General features: G+C 40.9%; 1 protein-coding gene across 1 annotated transcript in view; it reads right to left on the reverse strand.

Moving 5' to 3' along the window:
• DCC (DCC netrin 1 receptor) overlaps positions 1-14,422 on the reverse strand; it is a 1,068,191-nt gene that overhangs the window by 34,039 nt on the left and 1,019,730 nt on the right. The window contains exons 26-27 of the mRNA XM_073543872.1: positions 11,225-11,380; positions 2,228-2,440 (exon numbers count right to left, since the gene is read on the reverse strand). Coding sequence (XP_073399973.1) covers positions 2,228-2,440; positions 11,225-11,380 — 369 coding nt within the window. The remainder of the gene's footprint in view (positions 1-2,227; positions 2,441-11,224; positions 11,381-14,422) is intronic.

The raw sequence follows: 14,422 nt of genomic DNA on the forward strand, positions 1-14,422 counted from the left end.
CCCTTTATGCTGGTGCTAGAGGATAGGGCGGTGTTAAGGCCTGATCCAGCATATCTCCCCAAAGTAGCCTCCAAGTTCCTTAGGAGTCAGGAGGTAGTTCTTCCCTCCTTCTTCAGTGATCCAAAGTCTGAAGAAGAACACCAACTTCACACGTTAGATGTCAGGAGGGCCCTTATTTATTACGTAGACAGGACTAGGAAAAGTAGAAAGGTTAAGGCGCCTTATTTGTATCCTTCCAGGGAAACAGGAAAGGGTGTAGTGTCACAAGGGGAACTATAGCTAGATGGATTAGGGACACCATTAGATTAGCCTACACCTCTAGTGAGAGACCAGTTCCTGGAAATCTGAGGGCCCATTCCACCAGGGCTGTGGCGACCTCCTGAGCTGAGAGTGGAGGTATCCATTGAAGAAATATGTAAGGAGGCCACATGGTCTTGCCCTTCTACCTTCTATAGACACTATTGCCTCAAACTGTCCTCTTCTGCTGACTTGTCCTTTGGGATGAAGGTACTGCAAGCGGTGATCCCTCCCTAGGATGCTTTAATCTATATAAATCTTTCAGGTGGTGCTGTCATGGGAGAAGAGAAAAATCTAAGTTACATACTGTGAATGGGATTTTACAGAGCCCATGACAGCACCCTTATATTCCCTCCCCCGCTTTGTCACTTATGGTGTGCACTATTAAGGGTGTTAAGAAAAATGTATTTGGTGATGGTTATGCTTCTAACTGTCTTGAGGTCCTCTCGTGCTCTGAAACCAAACTGATGCGGAGGAGAGGCACCGCCTTTTTATTCAGTAGGTTTCCTGTCCTGGTGGGTGGATACACTCTCTCGGGTGGTGCTGTCCTGGGCTCTGTAAAATCCCGTTAACAGTAAGTAACTTCAATTTTTTTCTCCTTGTTTACAGAGCATGTGCACATCCACAGTGATATCGCAATCTTTGTAGTTATCATTGGACACATCATCACCAAGATCTAACAGGTTGTTTGTGAACATCCCATAATAACCCTAGTAACCATTTTAGCACATTTAACTTCATCTACTGATAAGACTGGCACCCAGATGGGGAAAGTGAAGTGGAAAACGTGCTATAACGGTAACAGGAATACATATCCGTTATACAGTAGGCTGCTTCTCCAAATGACACAGACTTGTTCTAGCTCCAAAACACTTAGATAAAAATAATCAGAGAAAACTGCAGAAATCATGCGGGTGAAGAATATAAAGACAAGAAGGAAACGTTCAGAATGAGTTAGAGCATTTGACTGACAACAAGCTTCTCAGACTCCTCCATACACATGCTCTGCTCAACCGAGCACGCATGTGTTTCATCAGGGAGGGTAAAGTAAGCTGATGGTAGATGGTGCATAAAAAGATTGGCACTGAAATTAAAAATCTGGATTCAGCCAACATTATCCCTTATCCACAGTCTTCTGCAGATCACCTTAAAGCGCAGACAGTGTGATGTTTTTTATTTATGTATAAAACCATGTGTGTTTAATTGTGAATTATTGAGCTACTAAATGGCAGAAACATAATCACTAGTGAAGAGCAAATTGAATCGAGGCAAATTGTAATTTTGTCAAATTTTTAGGAATTAGTTTGACCCGGTGAATTAGAAAACTTTGCAATTCCATTCAGGCAAAATGCCTAAAGTCACTACCGCCATTTTGCACATTACAGAAGATTGCAGCCAGAGATAGCGCGCATGACCATGTCCTGACCAGATGGTCTTCCCAATAATGCCTTGCCGCTATCACTTCACATTGTATAGTGCAGCCAACCAAGAGTAATTATTGTAGACTGTATAAAAGCAGAAGCAGGGAATACAGCAGCCGTTTGTGGTAAATTTGGATAGTGAGAGGACGTCAAAGCTTAACTATAAAAATAAGAGGAAAAAAAGCTATAAAAAACACTGAATAAACATTAAAGAGTGTGTGACAGCACAACAGTAAAAAACAAGTGTTATCTTTTTAGCTATAGCTGTATATGGTGAGTTCATCTTGACATTAGTAAGCTGTGTGTGTGGTAGAGAGCTGTAAACTGGATACTTTTCTCAGAATGTGACATATGTCTTTTCGGTGCAATTGAAGCACTTGTGGTAACCAACGAATTCAAATTTTGGAAAAATTTGATCTGGCGAATTCAAATTTCAAAAGATTTGCTCAATGGTAACGAACAGTCTAATACGACGTCAGAGCCACTGAATAAAGCAAAGAGGACATTACCTGCTTGAGATAAAAGTGACGTATAAGGAACTTTAGGTTCCATCGCAGACATCGGCGGAGGCAACAAGGGATTGGCAAAACTACGCAGGGGATGCGTCGGCCGGACGCAAGCAGTAGGGATCGTTCGACTGGGAGCATCCTCGCTACTGGGGTGTTCTGGCTGCGTGTGGGATATCATGGACGACTGCTGGGGTTGTTGAGTCTCATTCACTGCTGAAAACAAAAAGTCAGTTCAATATATTTTAGTGACATAAACTATGGAAAAAAATAATTACATATTAATATCTGTGTGATAAAAAATATGTATCACTAAAAGAGTAAAATACAGATAAACTGTGATGAATTAGACTGCCTGTATAGTATAAGTAAAATATGTTAACCCCTTAAAGACGTCCGCTACCTTAGTTTAGCATTGATGACCTATCCTTAGATGACCCCATTGATGACCCCACCGATCAGTTTTGGCGGCGGTGGCCACCGGCCTGAGGTACTCTCTGACTCCTATTCAAAGGAGGAACAGATAACAGCTTATCAGCAAGGTTGCCTGGTGTCAGACCCCAACCGACCAGACACTGATGACCTATCGCAAGGATAGGTCATAAATGCTAAAGTAGTGGATAACCCCTTTAGGACTAAGCCATTTTTGGCCCTTCGACTTCGAGAAAGCATTTCTGTTTTGTTTTTGCCTCTCATACTTTGGAAGTTACTTTTTTGTTAGCAGAGTCTTAATAAAAAAATTAATGGACATAGGATGAAGTCTCTTTAAAGAGGTATTCCCATTTCTAAGATCCTATTCCAATATGGAGTAGGTGGAATAATATTAATATTAGCAAAGACTTCCAATTAGAAATGTAGTATAGTTTTTCTGATTCGCTATGTCTCTTTCCTCACTTTAAGGCTTTGTAGGACCTTAGGTATCCATGGTTACTGACAGAGTGACCGTCAGTTAGCTAGTTGCTAGTTAGCTAGTGATCGTAACCTTGGATACCTAAGGTCCTGCATTACCTGCACATGAGGAAAGAGACATAGCGAATCAGAAAAACTATACTACATTTCTAATTGCAGATATTTCTTAATATTATTTATATTACACCTACTACATGGGCAGCATGGCGGCTCACTGGTTAGCGCTGCAGCCTTGCAACCCTGGAGTCCTGGGTTCGAATCCCATCAAGGACAACATCTGCAAGGAGTTTGTATGTTCTCCCCGTGTTTGTGTGGGTTTCCTCCCACATTCCAAAGACATACTGATAGGGAATTTAGAATGTGAGCCCCATCGGGGACAGTGATGATAATGTGTGCAAACTGTAAAGCGCTGCGGAATATGTTACCGCTATATAAAAATAAAGATTATTATTTATTATAATTACTACATATTGGGATAGGATCTTGGAGATTGGAATACTCCTTTAAGTATTATTAGTCTCCTGTCTTAATCTGAAAACAGTGCTGATCTTGAAACAGGGTAAAGATATCATGACTTGGCCCCTTTCACTCTGTGGACCCCAAAATTTTGGAGTGTTTGTTTCTTACTACTACTAATGTTACAATTTGTATGATAGCTTTGGTATTAATAATAGTGCATATATTACATTAATATTATTATTGTTATTATTTTGGATTTCATTTTAGGTTTTTAGAGTTTTTTTTACCCATTAATTCTAATTCTAAGCGCTACTAAGGTACTTCTTATTTTTCAGGAAATATACGGTAGGTGCCAGCTCTTGCCATGGTTATCAGCTTTCTTCGATTTCTAAGGGTATGTGCACTTGATGCCCTTTATTCAGGCTGATTTTGCCTAAAAAGTGCGAAAAAAAATGCCAAAAATGCCGTATAAGACGTCCAAGAAGACACTCTATAGAAAACATAGAATCATAGAATCGTAGAGTTGGAAGGGACCTCCTGGGCCATCTGGTCCAACCCCCTGCTCAAAGCAGGATTCGCTAAATCATCCCAGTCAGATGTCTGTCCAGCCAGATGTCTGTCACATCACTGGTGTCTTCTGCATAATAATGTCTAAGAGATGCTGTATGCACAAACCCTTAGAGGATTGTGATAGTAGTCACCATCGTGGTACCAAAGTAGTCGAAAAGGGGGTTAGAAAAGAGAAAATGCAGTTTTATGTCTTCTTGGTTCCACACATGCCCCCATTCAATAGCTGGATTGACAATCCATGTGATAAAAGGTTTCTTAGTTATGACACATTTTTTAAAGGGGATATTTAGTTTAAAAACAAAAAAAATCTCTTTCATATGCCCTTATAGAAGATAGATTTAATAGACGGGGTCCAATCTTAGGGTCCTCCTGAGATCATAATCAGAGTGGGGAATGGATATAAAGAGCATTTCTCGCTCTGGATGACCCATCTTGTCCTGCATTACAGTCAGACATGGTGTAATACTTCACTTCTCCTGTGGGAGTGCTGCAGAGAAACTAAATACTTATCACCAAGTGATTCCAATTGATCACTGGGGATTTTGTGAGCAGTACATTTTCAGATAAGGATTGCCCAAAGTGGAGGAGATATTTAAAGGGAACAAATTTAACAAAATTTGGTTGGATAAAACTTTTTATTATAATATACCTTTGATAGAAAAATCCCTGTATGATATTATAACTGACATAATGTACATTAGATGGGGGGGATCCGTCTATGTATTTGGCATTGGAATGTAAGAATTTTTGGTTTGACCTCTGACTTTCTCTCTCATTTACTGCATGTGCGAAAACTAATTCTTTAGATGAACCATAAAAAATATGTTTTCTCCAAAATTTTTTTATTTTACTTTAATCGACCCCGCCAGATTCAAAGTAATTATTAAAACACATGAAAGTAATTGGTGTAAAATGATAGACAAAGCAATTTGTAAATGGAAATGTGAGGACGCCGCTAAAATGACTCATAACAGGGCAGTGACTTCACTGCGGAATGAGCAATGAGCAAGAAAATACATAAAATAAGGTTTCACGGCCCCGGAGATGATACATCATCCTGGATATTGTACTGCGGCTCTCACCATGAAGAATTTCATTGTCCCAATGACAATTGATTCTGTTTTATACCAGTAATATACCGTATGCGCTGATACTTAACAATAAAACAGCGGCAGGTGTAACATGTTTTTCTTTTTTTTCCCCTTACACATTTTAAGAGAAAGGTTGAACTTGATGGACCTAGGACTTTTTTTTTTCAACCTATGTAACTATGTATTCTTTAGCTTTTATGGCTTATTATAATCTGTTTCATCGTTTCTCTGATATTTAGGTAATATTAGGTGGTTATGTAGATACTTATATTTTACCTACAGTATATATACAGTAGAGTCATAATAGCATTTATAAGGTATGGCCTTGACATCATCACCGGTGAGACATGACCGCGTGTGACCTATTCAGCCTCAAAAACAAGGCTGTGTAAGGCTGCATAAGTCACTCGTGGTCATGTCAACGCGCTCATATCATTCTGGCTCTCACGCTGTACTCCGCAAGACCCCAAAGTGGCTGCTGTTCCAGTCTACGGAGACTGGAGTCCGGTCTATGCCCCTACATCATGCTCTCAGATTAGGTAGCACTAACCTGAGATTACAGATTTCCTTAAACAACATTGGGGAAAAGAATAGTGAACATACAGTGGGGCAAAAAAGTATTTAGTCAGTCAGCAATAGTGCAAGTTCCACCACTTAAAAAGATGAGAGGCGTCTGTAATTTACATCATAGGTAGACCTCAACTATGGGAGACAAACTGAGAAAAAAAAATCCAGAAAATCACATTGTCTGTTTTTTTTTCATTTTATTTGCATATTATGGTGGAAAATAAGTATTTGGTCAGAAACAAGCAATCAAGATTTCTGGCTCTCACAGACCTGTAACTTCTTCTTTAAGAGTCTCCTCTTTCCTCCACTCATTACCTGTAGTAATGGCACCTGTTTAAACTTGTTATCAGTATAAAAAGACACCTGTGCACACCCTCAAACAGTCTGACTCCAAACTCCACTATGGTGAAGACCAAAGAGCTGTCAAAGGACACCAGAAACAAAATTGTTGCCCTGCACCAGGCTGGGAAGACTGAATCTGCAATAGCCAACCAGCTTGGAGTGAAGAAATCAACTGTGGGAGCAATAATTAGAAAATGGAAGACATACAAGACCACTGATAATCTCCCTCGATCTGGTGCTCCACGCAAAATCCCACCCCGTGGGGTCAGAATGATCACAAGAACGGTGAGCAAAAATCCCAGAACCACGCGGGGGGACCTAGTGAATGAACTGCAGAGAGCTGGGACCAATGTAACAAGGCCTACCATAAGTAACACACTACGCCACCATGGACTCAGATCCTGCAGTGCCAGACGTGTCCCACTGCTTAAGCCTGTACATATCCGGGCCTGTCTGAAGTTTGCTATAGAGCATTTGGATGATCCAGAGGAGTTTTGGGAGAATGTCCTACGATCTGATGAAACTAAAATGGAACTGTTTGGTAGAAACACAACTTGTCATGTTTGGAGGAAAAAGAATACTGAGTTGCATCCATCAAACACCATACCTAGTGTAAAGCATGGTGGTGGAAACATCATGCTTTGGGGCTGTTTCTCTGCAAAGGGGCCAGGACGACTGATCCGGGTACATGAAAGAATGAATGGGGCCATGTATCGTGAGATTTTGAGTGCAAACCTCCTTCCATCAGCAAGGGCATTGAATATGAAACGTGGCTGGGTCTTTCAACATGACAATGATCCAAAGCACACCGCCAGGGCAACGAAGGAGTGGCTTCGTAAGAAGCATTTCAAGGTCCTGGAGTGACCTAGCCAGTCTCCAGATCTCAACCCTATAGAAAACCTTTGGAGGGAGTTGAAAGTCCGTGTTGCCAAGCAAAAAGCCAAAAACATCACTGCTCTAGAGGAGATCTGCATGGAGGAATGGGCCAACATACCAACAACAGTGTGTGGCAAGCTTGTGAAGACTTACAGAAAACGTTTGACCTCTGTCATTGCCAACAAAGGATATATCACAAAGTATTGAGATGAAATTTTGTTTCTGACCAAATACTTATTTTCCACCATAATATGCAAATAAAATGAAAAAAAACAGACAATGTGATATTCTGGATTTTTTTTTCTCAGTTTGTCTCCCATAGTTGAGGTCTACCTATGATGTAAATTACAGACGCCTCTCATCTTTTTAAGTGGTGGAACTTGCACTATTGCTGACTGACTAAATACTTTTTTGCCCCACTGTATCTGTATTGGAATGAACCATATGTTTTAAGCAAAACTTTAATGGTTTGCCTAGCTTGTGGGATTAGGTAGCTCAGAGGTTATTCTGGACGGCCTCACTCTGGGATTCTGGGAGGCTTTTTATAGCCTCATTGTAGGGTCATTCCTCCTCGCTTATACTCTGACCCTTGGCCGAGTGTGTGTGACCCTGTTGTGCCTGTGCTTTGTGCCTGTGCTACTTTACTGTTGTCTGGTTATGATCTGGCTCCGTCCCTGTTTAGAGTTCTGCCTGTCCCTTCTGTACTGCGCAACCATCTCTGTGTATGACCCCCTTGGCTACGTCCTGACTATTCTCTGCTCACCCCTCCTGTACCGCGCCGCCCTCTCCGTGTATGACCCCCTTCTTTGTCTGACCTGAGTTCACACTCCTGAGTCACCACTGCATACCCCTGGGTCTGTCTCCCAGCGGTAGCCCCCCCCTTCAGTGACATGCGGTCTCAGTAGGGGTGTAGCTTTAAAGGCTGCACCCCTTATTGTATCCACATAGGAAGAACCCAGTATTATTACCTGTACACTGTAGCTGGTGGCCTTGCTTCATAGTAGGTGATGGCTCTGTTACATAGTAGATGGGGGACCTGTTACATAGTAGGTTGGGGCTCTGTTGCATAGTAGATGAGGGCTCTATTACATAGTAGGTGGGGGTCTTGTTACATAGTAGGTGGGGACTCTGTTGATTGGTCAGTAGGAGCCCTATTACATAGTAGGTGGAGATCCTGTTGCATGGTAGGTGGGGGCCATGTTACAATGTAGGTGGGGGCTCTGTTGCATAGTAGGTGGGGGCACTGTTCCATTGGAGGTGGGGGCTATGTTATGTAGTAGTTGGGGGCTCTGTTATATAGTAAATGAGGGGCCTGTTACACTGTAGGTGGGACCCTGTTGTATGGTATGTTGGACCATGTTGTATGATAGGTGGGGGCTCTGATGCACAGTAGTTGGGGGTTCTGTTGCATAATAGATGGGGATCTTGTCACATAGTAGGTGGGGGCTCTATTACATGGTCGGTATTGGCCCTGTTACATAGTAGGTGGGGCTCTGTTACATAGTCAGTAGGGCTTTGTTACATAGTAGGTGTGGGCCCTGTTGCATGGTAGGTGGGGGCTCTTCTACATAGTAGGTGGGAGCTTTGTTACATAATAGGTGGGGACATTGTTACCTAGTAGGTGGGGACTCTGTTACAGGGTAGTGCGTTCCTGCTACATAAAAGGGGGGCTGTTAGATAGTAGGCTCTTTTACATAGTAGTTGGGGGCTCTGTTACATACTAAGTGGGGAACCTGTTACAGGGTGGTGAGGTCATGCTACATATTAGTTGGAGGTATTATTCCATACAGTAGTAGGTGGGTACTCTGTTACAGGTTGGTGGGGTCATGCCACATAATAGGTGGGGGCCCTGCTACATAATAGGTGGGGTTTCTCTTACATAGTAGGTGGGGTTTCTCTTACATAGTTGGTTGGGACTCTGTTACATAATCGGTAGGGTTCATGTTACATAGGGTGGGGCCGTGGATACAGAAGCTTCAAGTTTCGTATCTGTGTTTCAGACAGTGGGCATAATCTGACATTAGATTTCTTACATAGGTGGACCTATTTTTTAATCTTGTTAATCCTGAGTTTGCTCTTAGGATTTGGAGTTGAGTTTTGATTTTATGTTAAATTTTCTTCCAACCGCCATGTAAATTTTTGCCATGGCATCTACAAGCAAAGCTTTGAAGGAAACCAGAGCTGCACTCTGTCAAAAAATAAATAAAAAGCGTCACAAATCCTTCGGCGGATAAAACCCAATTTTTTCCTTGTCTTACAATATTTTCTCTTGTTTGGCTTTGTATTCTTTAAGGTGTTCGCCATAACAACCATCATCACTATCGAAACAAGCCTTGCTTGGCTTTCTGAAAAGCGATTTGCTTGCTGTAAAAATGTTATACAGTTTGCGGAGCTGTTTGTTTCCAAGACTGCTGAGCATTTTACCGTAGAACTTTGAAGTTTTCTTCTTTTGAAGGTGTAATGTGTCATCTCAGGCAGCGCTTGTATCGTCATCTGACTGCTTGTGCCTTTGATATGAACTCAGAACTAGAGACTATTAAAATCTCTATTCAATTTTGCTTCCTAAGTCAGTCACCTTAGCGAAATTAATGGTTAATGCGCCTTAAAGGGGAGCTGTCACCACTTCTGGTTTGACTATTTTATTAAATCCTTGTATTCTTCATAAAATTACAATTTTGGGTCACCATTTCTTATAACGCCGTGTAGTGCCATTCGTCTGTGATTCCTCCTAAAAATCTATGAATATATGGACTGGATGTTAGAAGTCTTCTTCTCAAAGGGGCGTGTCCTTATACTGTCTGCTCTGCCACTCAGCACTGATTGGACAGTGTGTAGTGACACACCCTCTAACTTGTAACACCCAGTTTTTGATTCATTGATACATTTTCATTAAGAAGAACAACCTCCCTGCACTGAGTTTAGGAAAAAGATTTTGCCGAATTTTTATTTTATAAGCTTATTTCCGAAAACACATATATTCAGCAAGGTGACAAGTCTTCTACATGCACAACAATATAAATAAAGTACATATGGCCAATAGAATAATAGACTGCGCCAGCCATGGGAGAAGAAGATTGGTTCAACACACATAGTGCAGCACCAGTTTTTTATACAAGAATTACATTGTGGGGAGACGCAACAGTGTAGTAGGGTCATATTGACATCAACACACGTACTGTTCATGCAGTATGTATAAAGGATATCATTGGGAGGGGATGTTCATGTGAGGCAGGTTTGGAGGACCACACTAAGACCACCAAAATGACTACTGGCAGCAAAAAAGTACTATAAAGTACTTGTGAGCAATTATCTAAACTAGAAGTGCTCTCAGCCACCCATTTAGCTTCTTGAGTGATTTCATTCACACCCTTCCCCCAGTCCTAGGATAAAATCTGATTTATACATAAAAAAGTATTGAATACAAAGTCTACAAAAATGTGTATAAAATGGTCAACAACAAGTAGTGTAGCCATAGAAAGTTCAATCCCACCAAGTCCTGGTGATGTCCAATGGTGGCAGGAAGTTAGAATCTTGGGGATGGTGGACTTAGCCCGAATTTTGCTTTGAACCCCACAATATCTAGCTTTGGCTCTGATCAGGATTTCCTTTTAGCCGCATCTTTTGAATAGTTAAGGCCTCCATACCCTTTAGATCGCTGTCAGAAGAAGTCATTTGGCAACTTCCCCAACTTCCCCATACACTGGAGAAAGCCTCTGTTCTCGATGAGATAAACGCTGCCAGGCTTATCTCTGGTAATAAAAAAAAGGATTGGTAGCTGGAAAAACAATTATCTGTAGGGGGAGAGTCAAGAAGCCCCCATACACATTACATTTTTGGCCAATGCTGCTAATATCAGCCAACTTTGATCTACTGTGCATAGGGGCCTTTAGTTGATACTCCAATTTCTATATCTGGTTCCTACCTACGTAACTCGTATGTATTGAAATATTTCATAGCTTGTTAAAACTTGAACCTCAAAATTTTCAATACTTACATCATTTTTCAATGTGAAAATTTATTCAAGTTCATCAATAATCATGAAAAAGGGAATCAATCACGCAAGGAACCATAACTGGACCTCAACAACCAGCCCCCAAAAATGATGTGTTAAGCCTTACACCAGCTTCAACATTTTATCCAAGAAATATTTTAAAGTTCATAAAATTTTTTTTTTTTTAATCCTTACCTCGACTGGGTCCAAAGCTCCGATCCACTGAAAGAGTAGGGAAAGGGACAGGACGTAGCGTAAACTGCGGATGGGGATATACACAGGTCGGCGATGGAAGTATTCCTGGATACTGGGCGCTTTCTAACGTGGGCACTGGTATGGCACTGACAACCGCTGCAACAAGAACATAAATCATCCTGTAGCATAATATAGCAGCATAATAATATAATATGGCAATAGACAATCTTAGAGTCACATAAATGTTCATGCGCAGCATTACGAGAGCATCTAACAAATATTAGTGCCAAATGAATACGATCCAGCCTTACCAACTAATGCAATGAATCCTCGCACTTTTCTACCCGCAATGTAGATATGATGCAAAATAAACTACCAGCCCTACCAACTCTAATTTATATTTATGGGAAATCAATCAATATTGCATTGCTTCATAACAGTTTTTTTTCTAGGTCATTATTCCGTGACCGGATCTGATGGAAAATCTGTAGAAAATTCCGTAGGTTGTTGACAATTGAATTTTGATGTGACACTAATGTTAAGAGTTTGGGAGTCTGAATGTTCAAACAAATCACGTTGCGTTTTTACAACTCCGCAGTCCTACATCACAGAAGCAATTTACTGTGCGCCGTCAGGTTTTATATGCAGCCAACGGATGCCGTAACATCTGGGGAAAAAGGAGATAAACAAAAACAGATTTGGCCTCCGCCTGCCACTATATTTTCATGTGATATTGTGCGCGTTGTCTCCTACTATGCGCTCGCTGAAATGTATTACTAGAGGAGAAGGGGAGAAAATTGAATTATCCTAACTTATTGTCACCGGCGTGTCAACATAAAAACAATTTTCCATCGGTGCGCGGTATTATTAGTCTTTTGAATGGCAAGGTTTTGAAATATTACATTGTTTTTAGGATTTTCATGTCATGTAATATGGCAGTGCTCCAAGGTAGGGTCTAGACAATGGGTTACTATTAAAACACAAGGAAATTGGGGCATTACGGCAACTCAAACACAACCTCAAAGAGAAATCTACATGGTGACCTGCCCGCAGCCAAACCTTGGGGTGGAGAAGTGACCTTCGATTTACTACAAATTATGTGCCCATACGCATGCTCAATGTTTTTTTTTTTACATGCATCAGCATTAAATGGTTGGCTGTCCTACTGAAATCAATTGATTTGTCCAACATTTGTCTAACATGTACAGTGGCATGTAAAAGTTTGGAGCACCCCTGGTCAAAATTATCGTTATTGTGTACATTTAAGCAAGTTGAAGAAGAAACGATCTCTAAAAGGCCTACAATTAACCCTCCGTCAGGAACAATGGATCTGACAGGCGCAGCTCTTCTACTTTCATTTCTCCCTTCTCACCAGATTTTCAGGAAACCCCCTCCCTCTAGATAGTCTTCTGGCTCTAGCTGCTGTGTGAAACCTGATACCACAGTTGGTCTGCAGAGCTTCAGGAAGGAAGATATAGCTGTGCTGGCTTCTCAGGCTCATTGGTCCCGAACACATCACACTTTATAAGGTTGGTATGTAATGTTTTTAGTCATTACTATTGTTTATTTAGCTTGTTTTATGAATGGATAGAGAAAGGTTTGTGGATATTTCATATAAATAAGGCAGATTTTCTTACAAATGAAAGTGTGCTTCTCAGGAATTTTGAAATTTGTGTATATCAAAGTTATTACTTTTATGTCGAGTAAATGGGTTTGTTTTGCACCTGATAATGTGTAGTCTCTTTTATTACATCCCTATGAAGGTCTCTGATCACTTTTAGATCACTGAAATTGAGAAAATTAGATATTCTAGGCATTTTTCTAGCCTGCGCTTGACAGGCACATTGTTCCATTACGAGTTAGTGCGAATATTGTTCCTGATGGACGGTTAAAGATGACACATTTCCTTTGTATTTTTGGCAAATATATATATATATATATATATATATATATATATATATATATATATTACATTTTAAAAATTTCAAAAAGGAAAATGGGCTGATGCAAAAACTTGGGCACCCTGCATGGTTAGTACTTAGTAGCACCCCTTTTGAAGGTGTTACATCTTGAACACACTTTTTGTGGCCAGAGTAGAGTTGTTTGAAGGATTTTCATCCATTCTTCCTTGGAGAATTCCTCCAGTTCTGTGAGATTGCTGGGTCGTCTTCCATCCTCTGCTATTTTGAGGTCTAGCCACTGATTTTCAATGATGTTCAGATCAGGGGACTGTGAGGGCCATTGTAAATCCTTCAGCTTGCACCTCTTTCAGGTCATCTATTGTGGATTTTGATGTGTGTTTAGGATCATTAACCATTTGTAGTAGCCATCGTCGCTTCTACTTCAGCTTTTTTACAGATGGTGTTATGTTTGCGTGCAGAATTTGTTAACATTTCATTGAATCCATTCTTCCCTCTACCCGTGAAATGTTCCCTGTGCCACTGGCTGCAACACAAACATAAAGCATGACTGATCCACCCCCATTCTTAATTTGTTGGAGAGATGTTCTTTTCCTGAAATTCTGTGCCCTTTTTCCTCCACACATACCTTTGATCATTGTGGCCAGAGAGTTCTATTTTAACCTCATCGGTCCACAGGTTTAGTTTCTAAAATGCATCAGGCTTGTTTAGATGTTCTTTTGCATAGTTATGATGCTGAATTTTATGGTAAGGACACAGGAGAGGTTTTCCTCTGATGATTCTCCCATGAAGGCCATATTTGTGCAGGTGTCTCTGAACAGTATAACAATGTACCACAACTCCAGAGTCTGCTAAAGCATTGTGAAAGTCTTTTGCAGTCAAGCGGGTGTTTTGACTTGCTTCTCTAGCAATCCTATGAGCTGAAATTTTGTTTGGTCTTCCAGACCTGATCTTGGCCTCAACTATTCCTGTTATGTGTCATTTCTTAACTAAATTTTGAACAGAGGATAGGGCAACGTGAAAGTGCTTTGCTATCTTCTTATTGCCTTCTCCTGCTTTGTGGGCCTCCACCATATTCAGAGTGCTAGGCAGCTGCTTAAGCATGTTTCACACATCCGTATTTTACCATCAGTCAAAATCCGCCATTTTGCAAAAAAAACGGATCCGCCATTTTGCTTGGCGGATCCGTTTTTCCCATTGAGTTGCATTACCGGCGGATCTTGACGGATGGCCATCCGTTGGATCCGTTTTTTTGCGGATCCGTCAAAATTTTGGCGTC

Source organism: Dendrobates tinctorius, unplaced genomic scaffold (assembly GCF_039654945.1).
Source record: "Dendrobates tinctorius isolate UK_male_01 unplaced genomic scaffold, ASM3965494v1 ptg000135l, whole genome shotgun sequence".
Taxonomy (NCBI): domain Eukaryota; kingdom Metazoa; phylum Chordata; class Amphibia; order Anura; family Dendrobatidae; genus Dendrobates; species Dendrobates tinctorius.